Source organism: Arvicola amphibius, chromosome 2 (genome assembly GCF_903992535.2).
Source record: "Arvicola amphibius chromosome 2, mArvAmp1.2, whole genome shotgun sequence".
In the NCBI taxonomy this organism is placed as follows: Eukaryota; Metazoa; Chordata; class Mammalia; order Rodentia; family Cricetidae; genus Arvicola; species Arvicola amphibius.
Genome location: NC_052048.2, coordinates 98,018,016 through 98,034,602, shown reverse-complemented (window position 1 = coordinate 98,034,602; position 16,587 = coordinate 98,018,016). Strand labels below are relative to the sequence as shown.

The window sequence follows — 16,587 nt, the reverse complement described above, 5'->3', positions numbered from 1 at the left end:
TTTAGACAATACTCATGTGTATGGGCAAAACAACTCCAGGACTGAATTTGTGGCTAATTGCATAACAGGCTATTTTAGATTCTGTCCTGAGGAAAGTGTCAACAAAGGGTTTTACTGTGGACCTTTTTTACTCATGCTGTTGATTGCTAAATGTAACAGCCTGATCATGAGGCTGAATAAATGTCTTTAAAAGAAAAATACACCAGCAGAGACTGTGAGAATCAAAAGCACCAGGCAGGATTATCTTTTTAATACTTTAATTTTTGGATACCCTACTTGAATTTTTTTGTATACATGATCATTATTTCAAATTGCTCCCATTTTTTTGTAAAATGAGAGATTTAACATACCAATGATGCTCCCCAGACCCCGAGACAACAACAAGCCAGGTCCCATGGGCCGCACGCCGCACTCACCCGCTCACCGGTTTGCTAGACGTCTATTGGGCACTTGTTCCGGACTAGGTGTGGGGCGAGGTGCCGAGCACAACTATGGAAAGGCTTCTCACGGAGCTCACAGTCTAGTGGTAAGTTACTGAGTAAACTGAGGCACAGAGAGGTAAATGACTTACCCACTGAGGTAGAAGTAGCTAGGTGCTTGGGAAGGCGGGATGAGAGCTGAGCGGGGGCAGGGTACAATGAATGCAGGGGAGGGAGCCCCTCTGACAGAGGAGCCAGGCTACACACACAAACACTATAAAATCTGCTCGCAGAAAGCGTGATAATGCTTTCCCTTTCACCAGGACCAGGTTCACCCTGAACTGACCCGTTGCCGGAGGGCATTCCTTTATGTGCCCCCAATGCTTCGAGGCACGCCACCATTCTACTGGGACACAGTGAATTCTGCAGGCAGCTTAAGATCAAGAAGTATCTGACTCCCATAATAGTACTGGGAGCTGTATTAAAATACTTGAAGTACGTGAACCTAAATGCACCGTGTATCTGTGAAACTCCTACATGGAAATCTTTAGAAAACTCCACTCACCCCATCCAGAGGGTTCTAATAAGTTATCGATACTGAAGTAGAGATCTGTCTGTCATTTTTCCTTATATACATTATTTTGGTTGCTCTAGGTTAGAGGTGTCACTCAGACATATTTCATAAGCAATCTCAACATGATACAGATATGTACAAAGGCGCCGCGTTTGGCCAGTGTACGACACCTAATCAATCGCGGATGTGAGCCAGTGTAAGGCAATTCTTCTTAGAAGCTAACAACGTCCATCAGAGAAGGGCAGAGTCCACGACCAGCTGGTCATCTGTCTGTCCTCATGACATTCTTTCTGATAAAATGATTTCAGGAGGCAGAGGTCCGTCTCACTGACAAGAGGCAGTGAAGAGTTATCGAAAGCTAATTTTGAACGTGGAAACCATCCAGGAACCTAAGCAGGAAGCTACTCAAGAACACTACTGGCCTTCAACGCTGCTATGAATCTAGAACGGGAGACCCAGTGCGCTCCACGAAGACTTATTGCTGAGGATCAAACCAGGATATAATCCGTCCATGCAGGAGGCCCCAGAAACCTTCATCACTGTGCACGGCTATCAGTCGCCCACTTTGAGTGGCTTTCACTGAGGAAGCCTGTCTTCTGAAATGAGACACACAAAGACACGGAGTGAAGGCCGGAACAGAAGCTGGGCGCACTACTCAACAGTTGAAAGAAATGAAGCTGTCTGGTCCAGAACCTTCTCTTACACAGAATTCTCTCTTGGAATGATCTTTTCAGGCTCATAGGACAAACAGGAACTCCAGCCTGTGGCTGGAAAGCACCTGCCAGAGAGCGCAGACAGCTTTCTCTGACAAGAGTCTACCAGCTGGTGCCCCCACAAATTGACTCTCACAATGGAGCTGAGGCTGACTTGTAATTCGGATCTGCCTGCTTCAGCATCCCCTAAACTGGGATTACAGGAGTGTACTGATTCCTTACGGAGAGGCTAGAGAGATGGCTCGGCAGTGGAGAGCTCCACCGCTCTTCCCAAGGACCAGGGCTCTTTTTCCCGCACCCACACCTGCTGGCTCACGAGTGCCGTGATTCTAACTCCATGAGATGCAGTACCACTGGCCTCCAAGGGTGCCCCTCACGTGCACAAACAAGTGCCTGTAATTCCAGCTCCAGGGATCCAATGCCTTTGGCCTCCAAGGGCGCCTGCACTCATGTGCATATACCCACACGCAAACACAGACATAATTTAAAAAAAATCATAAAAAACCTTAAAGATATGTATTCAAGTTATCTATAAAGTTTCTCTAATCACAAAATTGGAATGTTTACCTTTCTCTGGGCATTCTCGATGTTTGCTTTTAGATGGAGAGGCCCCTGCTCCATCGGCTGTTTTACCACTTGGGTGGTTCTGGTCTACTTCACACAAATATACATCAATGGGTCCTTTGGTGCTCCTGATATGTACCGTGATAGAGTCCTAACAAGGGACACAGAAACCGTCAAAGTGAGCACTGGTCCCACTAGTCACAGGTTTTCAATGAACTTCAATTCTTATAGTTTCCTTTCCACCATGTGTTTGAGAAAATCATGTTTTTGACTGTTACTACATTCTACACTACTGGCCAATTCACAGGAAAGGCCTCTTAACCATGCAGGCAGCCAGCGGTCTTGGAGCTATCAGATGGCAGCTGAGTCCTTGGGAGCCCCTTCCCCTTCTCTGGTGACAGGGAGCTCTGGAGTATCCCACTGTATTGCACAAGAAGGTGCCTGGGTTTCCAAACTAGTGCAGAGGTACTGAGCTCACAGGAAGGCGAGTCTTCTGTCCAGTTAAAAGATGTAAGAGGAAAAGATGAAATTGTAACATGACTCATGGAGTTTGAAACATCAGACAAAAAGAGAGAAACTAGATTAAATGACTATTATCCTCTGGCTTCAGTTTTATTTACCCAGAAGCAAATTCCAATGGCTTTCCCATAAGAGATTAAAAAAGTGGTTGAGTATATTTAGAGGCATTTTCGTACGATTCCTCATCTTTCCCATTGGGAGCTGGCCTGGCTCTCCTCAAGTCCACCCTTCCCACACCCACACCCACATGGATGGGACAGTCAAGACAGCACCGTTGCTCTAGCTCCTCCCCTTTCTGGGATCTTATTCAAGCAAGCTGGTGAGATTCTGCTTCTCAGAGAGACTTGGACCCTCTTATGTCCTTCCTGGTACCAGGTAGGAGAGACAGGCCAACCACCTTTGTGCTCTGTGGCTGGAAAGCCAGGGCAGGTCTGGTTTAAACAGAAACCTTTTATCATTAGACAATGCATGAGAACAATGTTGTTCCCCAAACTCCACCAGCCACTAAGTCATTCTGTAAAGGGGATTCCTGGGGAACTAAGAGAGGCTCACAGGGTGCGCTCCGCTGGGTGGTGGCAGCACACACCTTTAACCTCAGCACTCAGGAGGTAAAGACAGGCGGATCTCCATGAGTTTGAGGACAGCCTGGTCTACATAGTGAGTTCCAGAACAGGTTCCAAAGCTATAGAGAAACCATGCCTCAAAAACAAAACAAAAAACAAAAACAAACAAACAAACAAACAAACAAAAAAACCCAAAAAACAGAGTGTGTGCTCCTTCTGCAGAGGATTAGCGCTTGGATGTTAGCACCCATGTCAGGGGGATCGCAGCCACCTGTGATCCCAGCTCCAGAAGAGCCAGCGCCAAGGCTTCCAGGGCATCTGCACTGACGTGAGCATACCCATACCCATGTTTTCAAAAACATTTTAAAAAGTGGACAGAGGAGATGACTTCTTAGGCTATGCTGTCTGTCACAACTATTAACTCTACCATGGTGGCATGAAAGCAGATGGGTGATATCTAAACAGGTGGCCTTGTTCCAACAAAACTATTTACAAGGACAAGTAGGAAGCCAGAGCGAGTTGAAGGCCACAGTGCAAGCCCTATAGTAGGTGCACAGTCCCCACTAGAGCCACACATAGTCAGTCTACTGATTCAGGACACTGCCGGGAACAGCCAGCCTGGAGGACATCAATCACAGAGCTCTAAATGGGACTGGGAGAGCTCAGAGGTTCAGAGCGATTTAGCAATTCCGGCCAAGCAGCTCAGAGCACTAGGAGACCAAACCCCACTAAGTCCTGTAGAATGGATTACCACGCCCCAAAGAAAAGCCATTCTGCAAGATCAATGGCTATTTAAAGAGCTGAGCATCTGTGCAAATAACTCCTCCTGAATACATTACTTGGACACTGTCTCAATTCAAATCCAACTAGGGAACGTCACCAAGTCACAATTTGAATGAGACTGAGGGAAAAGTCAGTGCTTCTTTGTGACTGACAGCATACTGTCAGGTAAGGGGGTCTCCCTCGAACAGTGCTCTGCTGGGGACAAAAGAAAGGAGGGTGGTGGAAATAATCCTTACGTATGTGACGGCTGCCTATGAGCAGCATGGAGGCTACCCAGCCATCCAAATGCTGAGGGCCACCGGCTTTGGTTTGGACTCTGTCCTTATCACGTGGCCTTCTGGGGACAATTACTCTCAACATGAGCCTTCCTGGCATACCTGGCAGCAGATAGGAAGGCTGGCCTTACACAGGCTCTACGCCCATGACTCGGTGTCGAGCTCCGGCTGTACCAGCTATTCCTTCTGGAACCTGAAGACTAAGGCCAATGGAGCCCGACAGCGGCAGCATGGTTGACAGCACTTGCCAGCCAAACTCTGTCCTAAGTCCGGTCCTGCTGGTCACTGTGTGGGTTCCCGAAGCACACCCGCTCCTCTGTGCTTGGCTCTCCCACCTCGCTCACGGTTAAGCTGACAGGTACACAGCTTGACAAGGACACAGACGACAAGCGACTGTAGTGGTCACAGACCTGGAAGCTAACCCACCTCCCTCTTTTACTCCTTGCAGAGTGGCGCTACCTACTTCTCTGGGAGCGGGAACGTCTAGTCGGGTTTCCTCCGGAGCCTTCACTGCAATGACAATCTGTTCGTGGAAGGCTTGGATGTTGTGGATGTCCTGATAGGTGACATATGCTAGTGTGAGAGATGGTCAAGGATCTGACAGGACAGACAGGACACCACCCCTAGCCCCGCCCCCCGTTTTTGTTTTTGTTTTTGAGGCAAAGTTTCACTATTTACTTCTGGCTAGCCTGGTACTTGCTATACAGACAAGGCTAGCCTTGCACTCAGAGACCTGCCTTTCTCTGACTCCCCAGGGCTGGAAATAAAGGCCTGCACCAGCACTCATGGGCGGATCACCTCTTATGTAAATGCGGGTACTAGAATAGCTTGGCTTTTATGGGATACAAACTTACAATGAAGGTAAACAGTTCAAAGAAAAGCCAAAACTTCATGGTAACTTTATTTCAAAAAGAATCCTTGGGGCTGGAGAGGTGGCTCAGTGGTTAAGAGCACTGGCTGCTCTTGTAGAGGACCCAGGTTCAATTCCCAGCACTCACATGGTGGCTCACAACCCTAACTCCAGTTTCAAGAGATCTGAAGCTATCTTTTCATTTCCTTGGGCCTCCAGGTACATAAGGAGTGCACACACATACATGCAAACAGAACATTCATATAAGTAAAATATAATAAATAACCCCCCAGAAAAAATTAAGATTTTTATGGTGTTTTATAATATTTATAACGAAGAATTATTTTAAACCAAATACTGACTGGAGCAATTTCTGGAGAAAGATACTGAATGTAGACACAACTTATGAAGGTAATCATCCCCTTGGGATGGGGTGCTGGGTGGATGTTCCAAATCCCCAGTAGTCACGGGCCAAAACTAAACCCTATACATAGCATGCATCTCCCTATATGCACTCTTCATACATGCTTCTACAGTGAGGTTCAATTTATAAATTAGGCGCATGCCTTTAATCCCAGCACTCGGGAGGCAGACGCAGGCGGATTTCTGTGACATCAAGGCCAGCCTGGTCTAAAGAGCGAGTTCCAGGACTTACTCCATAGCTACTGAGAAACCCTGTCTCGAAAAACCAAAACCAAAACCAAAACAAAAACAAAAAAAAAAAAACACACAAGAAACCCCCCCAAAAATCCCCAAACCCAAAAAACCTCCAAATAAATCAATAATAATAGTGCATTTACAACATACTGAAAGTTTTTACTTCTACAATTTTCACTTAGTATTTTTTAGATCATACCTGATTGTGGGCAACAGAAATTACAGAAAGCAGAACCACAGAAAAGGGGAAAGCAGTATGTTCAAATTCCCACCTACGCTACAGTCAGAGTGAATTCTCATTCACTGTTAAGAGCCTAGGGTTCGCTCTTACTATGGGAGCTTAAGAAAAAAGCATTCAGGGTTAGGGTAAGAACCCTCCAGAAGGTAGAAAAAAAGTCTACAGGGGCTGGAGAGATGGCTCAGAGGTTAAGAGCATTGCCTGCTCTTCCAAAGGTCCTGAGTTTGATTCCCAGCAACCACATGGTGGCTCACAACCATCTCTAATGGGGTCTGGTGCCCTCTTCTGGCGTGCAGGCATACACACAGACAGAATATTGTATACATAAGAAAGAAAGAAAGAAAGAAAGAAAGAAAGAAAGAAAGAAAGAAAGAAAGAAAGAAAGAAAGAAAGAGTCTACAAAATAGGAAGACCCCAGAGAGCAAGTTCCCAGTGCCATCACACACCCATGGCCTCTAAGCACCTTTCTGTCACTCAGTGCCTTCAACCTCTCCTACGAGGTTGCCAGACACTGCACTCCCTCAGTCCAGTTGCTCTGGCTTTCTTCCTTTTAGACTAGATTCTCTGCATGGCTGTTGCGCTGGGAGCCCTGCTTTGATTTTCTAAGAGCTGTCCTGTGGTAATAGGATTTGACTGCTGTGGAGAGAGGAGGGAGCAGAATTACCGACACTCACAGAGGGCACTGAGTCACAGCCAGCAGGACGGTCTGGGGGCCCAGCAGGGGCAGGCTCCCAGGCCCAGGGCCCCCAGTTTGCTTCAGAAAGAAACTTGTTCACAGACTTGGGAAAACCTGATTTTCACAAAAGCTGATAAACAATTTACCATCCAGGATTACAAAAACAAAACAAAAAAACACAACAACAAAACCCAACCAGCCAACCAAACAAACAAATACTCCTTAATTTTAAGAAGCCACAACAAACTGGGTTATGTCCCTGACAACGGCCGTCATGCAGACTTGGCCCAGGAGCACAGAGAGTCTACACCAACATGAATTGCTCATGTATGTTCGAGGCCACAGCACTATACTTGTGTTTACTTTAACTCTTAAGGGCCTAATTTCATGTCCCGAATAAGAAAATTAACCCCCAAACTCTCCCTCAGACATCCTATCGGATGGAAGGATATCTTTCGTTTTCTTTGTCATCGGTTAACTCCAACAGCTGCTGAGCGCAATCTTTAATCAACTCGTCCAAGGCGTCTTCCATGGCCGACAGGTCCGAGAGCTCGGCCTGGAGCTTCTTCTGCTGGGGTGCAGCTCCAAAGTTCTTCAGGTCGGATCCTCTACGGAAGGAAACAGACATGTGGTCAGCAGGGGCCAGGAGGGAAGCAGGCTGCCTGTGGAGTGGAGCAGGCTAAGTGAGAGCGTCTGCGTTTCCTTTAACACCATCTATGTGGTTATGCCCATCCTTCTTCTTTTCTTGGGCCGGTCTCTCTAAATATAGACTCGGCTGGCCTCAAGCACACAAAGCCACCTGCCTCTGTCTCCTGAGTCTGGGATTAAAGGTTCAGAATGGCTGAAACAATTCTCATCAAACTTGCCTGCATTCTGTCCTAAACCAGTGTCCTTCAGGCGCTTTTCCTCAGCCATTCCTTAGCTATCTGAAGACCTTCGGGCTTTACATCTCCCTGTTGTATCTCTAATGTACTCCAATGCCGAAATTCTTTTTCCCAAGTATACAGCTTTTTTTCTGTGCACACACAGCTCTGTCTGTGTCTTAGCCTCAGGCTTCCTTTCTACAGGACCCTTCCCAGTCATGTCAACTCTTTAGCAACTTGCCTTTTGGCCATGGAGTCTGTGTTTACCCCCAGGGGAGTGTGTCTGCTCACCTGCACCACCGCCATGCAGTGGACCTGCTAAGAAGGCAGATGCCTGCTCCTCTCCAGAAAAACCCAACCCAAGCCAGGAAGGGGCTGGGTTTCTGGCTGTATACTCTACTGCCCCATGGGAATCATGTCTTCTGTTATTAACGTCACGCTAAGAAAATACATTTTTAAAATTTCCTCTTTATCAGATGTTTCATTATTAGCATCTTATAGGGAAAATTAGTTAATTAACCACCTTATTCCATTTAACTTTTCCACACCATCTGAATGATATTCTTCTACACCTAATGTTCCCATTTAGACCTAAGTAGTCACTTACATTTAAGTACACTGCGATACAAGAAAACCTCAGTCTTTGCCTAAGAAGAATCATAAAAGCCTCGTTCTCTATTCCTGAACACTGCTGCAGCTGTACAGGGCTTAATGAGAAGGAGAAAGAATGGGAATGATGGACGTAAACTCACATCCACCGAATGTGGTTCTTGGACTTCTTTTCCACCAGCTCGATTCCATCCAGGACATTGGTGATGTCATAGACGCGCCGTTTTCGGACTCCCAGTTTTGTGGCAACCTTGTTTAAGTCAAGAATGCCCCCGGGGGCAGATCTGACGAGATCCATGAACTTGCGAGTCAAGTACACCAGCGACACATCAAAACGGGGCCTTTTCACTTTCAGAGCCTCTGTGAACGAGAGCACGGCACGTGAGCTGACAATGCTCAGCCCTCTCGGACAGCTGCTTAGTCCCTTAGGATCAGAGAAGACAGCAACAGAGACCCATGCTAGTTTCTATGGCAACAGTTCTCTAACTGGATGAAAGGCAAATCGACCTTGGCTGGTCTGAGCAAAGGCATCAGGTTCCCTTAAAGGCTGGAGTGAGTTTCCTCTAGTAACTATTTTCTCAAGTTTCATATCCCTTCAAGAAATTTCTATAATCATCTCTGCTTCTCAGAAATAGGATTAGAATCGAATGCCTTCATTTCATACGTATTATCTGACAATACACGTTTGTGTGTCAATATACAGTCGGTATTCATTCTTCTTTGGGGCACATTGAGGTGTGAGCCCGGCTTTACAGGTACCAGACAAGCACATTACCGCTGAGCAACATTCTCAGGTCACAGGTATAGTTTTTCTTAATGTTAAAAATATTTACTTATTTTATGTGTATGAGTGCTTTGCCTGCATGTGTGTGTACCGTGTGTATGTCTAGTGCCCACTGAGGTCAGAAAATGGCATGGGATCCCCTAGAACTGCAGCTGCAGTGGTTGCGAGCCACTACGGAGGTGCCGGGGTTCCCTGGTAGAGTAACAAGTGCTCTTAACTGCTGAGCCATCTCTCGAGGCAAAGGGTTTTTAGTATGATCTTTTAAAATCACAATCGTGATGTATGAGCAAATGTACTTCATTCTTTATTCTTTCCCCTTTTTCTTTGGTTTTTTTCAAGGCAGGGTTTCTCTGTGTAGTCCTGGCTATCCTGAAACTTGCTCTGTAAACCAGGCTGGCCTCAAACTCAGAGATCTGTTGTTTCTGCCTCCTGAGTGCTGGGATTTAAGGTGTGCACACCATGCCAAGGTGCACTTCATTATTCTTAAAGGCTGCACATTTAACTTCACGCAGAATCTGCTGAGTTATCGCAGTATGTGGGAACACGATATCGAATGATGCTTACAAGACAAGCCAGGGTTCATTATTCTCATTTTACACCCACTCACTGGCTAGACATTTATTGGGTACGTTTTAGTCCTGTTAGCGTAGGTTAAGCACATTCCGAGGGTGTCAGCCATTTTATAAGAACAAATCTAACTGAACATCTCTGCTGGGGACAGCTCCCCTACCAAAAGAACTGCATGGACCGGATAAGGAGATCTGCTATAAACCGTGGTATGCTGAGTGGTACTCAAAGCCACTTGAGAACAAGAAGCGCCATCTTTACTGGAGTGGAGAACGGACTGGGTGCTCATAGAGGAGGACGCTAGGAGCAGCACAGTAGGATGACGCACGGTGCTCCCCACTCCAAGGAAGGACAAAGTGGGCTCACAGTGGGGTTCAGGCTAGAGGGGAAGAGGCAACAGAGCCCTGGCTGGGTTTGGGAGAGCCAGAGCTGGCGGTTAAGAGGTGGTCTACACGGACGGGATGAAGACGTGGGCTTCAGAGCTGACCGCGTGGACACTGACTTTAAACAAGCTGCTTAATGAATCTCTGGGCCTTGGCCTCCTCGTTCACGATGGATGACAATCCACAGCTGTATTTTGTATTAGTCACTCGAGTACAGATGCCCTAATCAGCTGGCGTGGGACAGTGGGAAGAAACACCTCAAGGGTCAAGCTGACCCAGCTTGCTGACCAGCCACAGAGGAGTGGCAGACACTGAGGGAAACAAAGGACAGTCTGTAGGATCTACGTCTGGGTGCCTGTAAATGAAAAGGGTCCCCATGGCAGGAACCAAATCAGGAGGAAATCAATGATGGGGCCATCAATCACAAAGATCATCCGATACCCTAGACATGAACCTATGGCAGAGTAAAGCCAGCAAGAGTGAAGGGGCCACAAGAAACCACGCGGATAGGAGGCGGCGGTGACATGTTCAGTGATGTCACTGCGCCCCAACTCAGTCACGGAGGTACCCTTCACAATCGTTTCACTTCTGCTCTACGACCTTGTGCACGCTCAAAACCAACCACGTTCCGGGGTAGTGGTGGCGGTGCACGCCTCTAACCCCAGCACTCAGGAAGCAGAGGCCGGTAGAAAAACAAAACAAAAAACTCCAAACTAAAAACCAAACAAACAAAAATCTAGCCACATTCACCGTGTGACACTCAAACTACAAAACTCAACCCACTCAGGAGTCGACTTACTTCGCATGGACACATACTGCACGTTTTCCTCTAGGTTAATCCTTATTTTTGACGGCTGGAAAAAAAGAAAACACAAAAAACAAACTTAGCATTTTATAAACAGCAATGTAAATGAGTTAATATTGTTCTACGATACATTCATCCGTTCCCCCCACCCTCCCTTGAGACAGGGTTTCTCTGTGTAGCCCTGGCTGTCCTGGATCTTGCTTTGTAGACCAGGCTGGCCTCGAACTCAGAGATCTGCTTGCCTCTGCTTCCTGAGTGCTGGCATTAAACATGGACCACCATGCCAGGCCATGATACTTTTTTTTTTTTTAAATTTTCTTTTCCACCCGAAGTAATGAGGCGAGAGTAAATGAATCCTCGCAAACTACAGCTGGTGCAGTTTGTCAGGTGACGAGAATCACATGCAGAGGCTCTGTAGCCCACGGGGCTTGGGGTCATGTTCTAATCATCATTCTGTCCATCTTTTCACCTGGTGCGTGACTCCCTCTAAGGGCCCGCCCAGGCTCAGGCCTCTCAGGCTGCAGACTTCTGTGTGGATAAGGGCAGGCGGGTGGGAGACAGGGTACTTAGGTGGGAAACAAGTCCTGACAGACACTCCTATACTGACCGCAGCAGGTGCTGGGGAGAAGACGGTAAAGAATGATAGTTAGGACATGACTCAAAGCAGCTATGGATAGAGAGATAGAAATACTGTTCCCTGCCTGCGTACACGCTATGGCCACACGGGAGTGGTCCAGGTTTGTACCTGAAGAGATGGCCAACCACATCAAGGCCATGCCAAAGTCTTGTTTTAACCAGCAGAGACCCACCAAAGACTTCTGAACAAGACCACAACACAATCTCATTCGCGGTCTAAGAAATGTGGCACGAAAGGGACAGCAAGCTGGCTTAAGGCAGGGTGGGCCAGCCAGAGGCCAGCTGGGGCAGGGGTGGGGTAGTTAGAGCCCAGGTGGGCCAGCTAGAGCCCAGGTGGGCTAGGGGTGGGGCAGCCAGAGCCAGTTGGTCCAGCTAGAGCCCAGCTGGGACAGGGGTGGGGCACTCAGAGCCCAGGCAGGACAGAAAAGCAGCTCACACCAGAGCTACAGAGCCTCTGCATATGAGTCTTGTCACCTCTGAAATAGATGACAGACATCTGATAGTAGCTTGAGATGACATCCTGCCACAAAACCAGTTTTAGGACAGTTTAGGACTGAAATGAGCATGTGGCCTGCAGGGTGTACAACCCCGAAGTTGACACTTCTGTGGGCAGGGACTAGCTCAACACTCTGAAGCAGACTTGGGAAATTCGACCACAGGGAAGTATGACCAACTGTCATTGCTATTTTTACATAGAGCCTTCTCCAAACACAGTATGAGACAGGGGCTGGCTACTGAAGCAAGGGTCCTCTTCTCCTTCTTACACTTATGTATTTTGTGCATGTATGTGTCGTGGTGTACATGTGGAGGCCGGAGGACACTCTGTGGCGGCAGTCAGTGCTCTCCTTCCACCATGCGGTTCTCAGTTGGGGTTTGAATCCAGGCTGCCAGGCTTGGCAGCAAGTACCATAACCTACTGTGCTATTTTGCTGGCCTGCAAGGCTTTTTGAGAAGGGGAGGTCTTTTATATAGCCCAGGCTAGCCTTAAAACTCGACCTTGCCTCCATCTCTTGAGTGCCAGGACTGCAGATATGTACCCAATGTCCGTTCATTTGGTCCTGGGATTGAACTGGGGTTCTTCCACGCATGCTAAGAAAGTCTACCAACTGAGCCACGTACTCTCGCCTCATAGCAAGGTTCTTGAATCGAGTAACAAGCCCAGCCTCCTCACACTTATGTGAAAAGTATGTCAACAAGTATTCAGAAGTGTTACTATGCACTCATAGCTGCCTGCTGCAGAAGCTGCCTTTCTTAACCCAGAGATACAGGACTAAGCCCTGTACACAGACTGCCTACCTATTGGCTGCCCATTTCCTTTAAAGGGCCAGCAATTCTGCTTTCGCAGGTTGGTACAGGGACAACACTCCAATGAGACATAAGAAAGAAGTCCTTCTCCTGCTCCATACTCTACAATAAACGTAGATACATTGTGCCTGCAGGGACACCGGAAACAGTTTCTCACTCCACCACTGGCTTTCTTCCCTTGTATGAAATCCCTCCTGTTTCTCAAACAGCTTCTTGTTATTACATCCTGGCTATTCTAGAACTTCCTATGTAACTCAGGCTGTTTTTAAATATGCCATCCTCCTGCTTCAGCCTCCTGAGTGCTAGGACCACATAAGTGTGCTCACCATGCCTGTACAATACTCTGCAGAGCCACTTTGCTGCCACAAGGATAGAGGGCAGAAGTCCCCCACTGCCCAGTAGACACTATTAGAGACCTCAGGACTTTCAGAGAACAATCAGCAATGGCCTTGATGAGTTACACACTTGGCATTTTCCAAACTACTTCCCTGATGCTCCGTTCCCACGTTTAAAAAACCTCTGTGTCACATCTGGGAACAACAGGGGAGCATTACCATCCCCTGGCCCCATTCCCCTTATATACGGATTAAGTGGCTTCAGAATCTTCTCGGTTTAGAGGATGGGGGTAAGAACTGGGACGGGATCTCAGTGTACACCCCAGGTTGGCTGGAACTTGCTATGCAGCCCCAGCAGACCTTTAACTCATCACCCTTCTGCCTCTGTCTCCCAAGGACTGACACGACAGAGCAGGGCCACCACGCCTGGCTAGTTTTAAAGGTGGGTGATAAAAATGAAAGGTGACTTGTAGAGACTAGTGTCCAAGGCACTGTCTCCAAAATGGTTAATTCTCTCTATGCAGAGGTTTCTCTGGACCAGCTCCCCACGGGGGAACAATGCTCCATAAGTTCAGCGCACACTGATCTCTCAGAGGTGACTGCATTAATGTCAACCACCCAGATCGTCCTTATCTGCTAACGTGCAAACCAACTTCACCTCCTTCCAGTGCTATTTTCTCCCTGCTCCAGAGCCCACACCAGGTTTAAGCCACTCATCCTGGCAACCAACACCCAGCAAGACACGGAACTGCTCTGCACAATGGCTTATTAAGCTTTGGCATTGTTTTAGTTGATTAAAAAAACCATTGACATGTTGTCACTATTTTACAGGCAAGAAAACACAGAGTCTCCACTGGATTAACTTTTTGCTTAATGTTTTTGTGTGTGGCCAGGTCTTCACGATAGCACGAAATGAGCGGAAAGACCCAAGTTCTGCAGAAGACGGAGCAGTGAGCACAGAAGTCTGGGGGCATACAGGGTGCTAACACAACAGCCTGGAGGCTGAGGAAGGGGTAAAGACACTTGTCTAAAGACAAGTTACCCATGAAGCTTGACTTCAGACACATTGGTGACAATATTGAAATGTATGCACAGGTGTCAGCCTGAGGAAACGAGGCCTGGACAGAGTACGGAACCACAGAATAATAATGTAAGAAAAGAAAAACCTGCAGCTAGATTATATTAAGAGGTTTCTACCCTATCCTGGGAGCACCAGGGAATCACAATGAATTCTTCTGGGCAAATGAGATCAGAAACACACTTTCATAACAGAAGTTCACATCAACAGTGAGGGGCAGCAAGAGTGGCAGGAAAATCGGTCAGGATGGCCCTGTAGTGCCAGATAGTATGTGACAGGAGGAGAGGCAGCTCTACTGATGTTATTTCATAGATTTGCAGGGAGGGGCCAATTCTGGAAAAGAAAAAAAAGGCAACAGCAATGTCTAGAGTGCTGGCTTGGGCAGCAGGGTAGGTAGGTATGCCACCACTGGGGTGGGATGTGAGAAAGAGAATGCTATCCTAGGTAAGAAGGGGTCCATAAATCTGGCTTTGGATGTAAGAGTTTGTAATCTGCGGCTGGAGAGATGGCTCAGCAGTTAAAAGTGCTTGCTGCTCTTCCAGAGGGCTGAGTTCAATTCCCAGCATCCACATACCAACTCAAAACCGCTTGCTAACTTCAACTCCCTCTTCTGGCCTCTGTGGGCACCAGTACACACATGACATCTGCACAGACATATTTTTCTTAAGTTTTAGATCTAAGTAGGGACATTTAACATACAGTTGGACAGCTCTGGGAAAGATATATGGATTTGGGAGTTACCTCGATGCTACTGAAATCATCAGCTTGGATTAGAATATCTAAGACTTCAGAGGACAGTATCTTCTGATGCAGTATGAAAAGTTAAGTGTTGTTTTACCAGTGTGAGCATGTAGAGGGGCTTTAGGAAATCCTCAAGAAATCCACGGTTACAGGTCACAAGTCAGGAGTATTACAGGCCATCTACATGAACAGAGGGTAGAGAACCCTGGATGCCACCCACATGTCTGAAAAGGAAAGAGAAGGGGACAAGGGGCCCCCACGGTGGCTGTCAAAAACACAGTAGAGAATTCTCAGCCAAGAGTGAGTGGTTAGTTACACAGGATAAGGTATGAAACCGATACTAGAATTGACAAAAACCGAGAGCTCTTATTTAGAACCTTACAGAGTGCTTAAGACTGGGTGGGAATGCAAGAGCAAGTGGTTACCAAGCAGAAATCACTGTTTTAAAAGAAGAGAAAGAAATTAGGGAAAAGGCTGCAGTCATTCTGAGATTCCTCCAGCTTCCTTATTACCTAGCCACAAGCCAGCCACATAACATCAGAACAAGTCTGTTCTGACAAACTCTAAGAATAACAATCTCAAGGTTAGTGTGAGCAGACAATGCTCTTGAACTAGCTGGCACGGGACTGGCCATAACGGCATGGATATAGCTTGTCTTGGAGAGAAAACAGCGAACAGGAGAAGCGGACAAAGGACGGACCCAGCAGGGGCCCTGAGAACTGTGGGAAGCCGGGAATGGAGGGAATTGCCGCTCTTTCATTGCCCCTGTCAAACAGTACAGATGGGCGGGCGAGATCGCTCAGTTCGGGAAGGCACTTGCCACCAAGCTTTACAAACTCAACCTGAGTTCCATCCTGCGAACCGCAAAGGTGGAAGCAAAGGACAGACTTCCCCAAGTTGCCTCGTGGAATCCACGCGCCCGCCCGCCCACCCACAAAATAAGTAAATGCAATAGAAATATGTAAAAAGCAGAGGGCGGTTCCTGGATGGGGAGCTGCAGGAAGAGCCCCGGGGCACTCAAGCGACAAGGCTGCAAAGGGCCAGACGCAAAGAGCGCGCCCTGCAGCACGTGACCCCCGGTGGTCCTGGCCCGCTCTCACCAGTAGGCTCTCCACGTTGATGGGGTCCCGGCAGCGGCGGCGCACCGTCTCCTGCGCCGGATCCACCAGCAGGCTGGGCAGTCTCCGCGCCGGCCGCTGCTGACTCATGCTGCCCCGCGCCCCTCGCGCCCCACGCGCTCTCCCGCCTTCCCGGGCGGCTCGGCGCGCGCGATTCCGGCTCCGCGGCCCCTTTGGGCGCCGCGTCTGGCCGCCTGCTCCACCCACGGAACACTTCGGCTCCACCCACGGAGCGCCGCGGTCCCACTTGCCCACCGATGCGCTTAGGCGCGGAGGGGACCACGGTGACCGCGCAGGAGCTCAGGTTCCCGGGCCGGCCATCTTCCCGCATGCGCAGTGCGCTGGCCCTTGCACATGCGCACCGCCTTCTGTGGCGCGATCCCGCGCACAGGAGTCCTCGCCTGCTGCTGGGGGCCCGGTATCCCGGTATCCCGGAGGATGGATCCTCGGAGGGGATGGAGAGGGAGAAGAAAGAGGCGGAGTAGGGATTCCAGGGGATCGGAACGGGCGTTCCCGAATCTCCTACCCGTGG

The 16,587-nt window shown here is 48.3% G+C and overlaps 1 protein-coding gene across 2 annotated transcripts; it reads right to left on the bottom strand.

Moving 5' to 3' along the window:
- Positions 1 to 1,155: 1,155 nt before the first annotated feature.
- E2f6 (E2F transcription factor 6) lies at positions 1,156 to 16,377 on the bottom strand. 2 transcript variants are annotated; one of them, XR_005284403.1, is made up of 7 exons: positions 16,038 to 16,377; positions 10,837 to 10,891; positions 8,447 to 8,663; positions 7,284 to 7,439; positions 4,837 to 4,988; positions 2,274 to 2,421; positions 1,156 to 1,589 (listed from the first exon to the last, which is right to left on the bottom strand). XR_005284403.1 is itself a non-coding variant. In XM_038320453.1 (7 exons), the coding sequence occupies exons 1-7, from the start codon at positions 16,143 to 16,145 to the stop codon at positions 1,570 to 1,572; spliced, it is 819 nt and encodes a 272-aa protein (XP_038176381.1). In that variant the 5' UTR covers positions 16,146 to 16,377; the 3' UTR covers positions 1,156 to 1,569. The 2 variants fall into 2 exon arrangements, 1 of the variants encoding a protein (XP_038176381.1); XM_038320453.1 differs by having other exon boundaries at positions 4,874 to 4,988.
- Between the last annotated feature and the right edge of the window lie 210 nt (positions 16,378 to 16,587).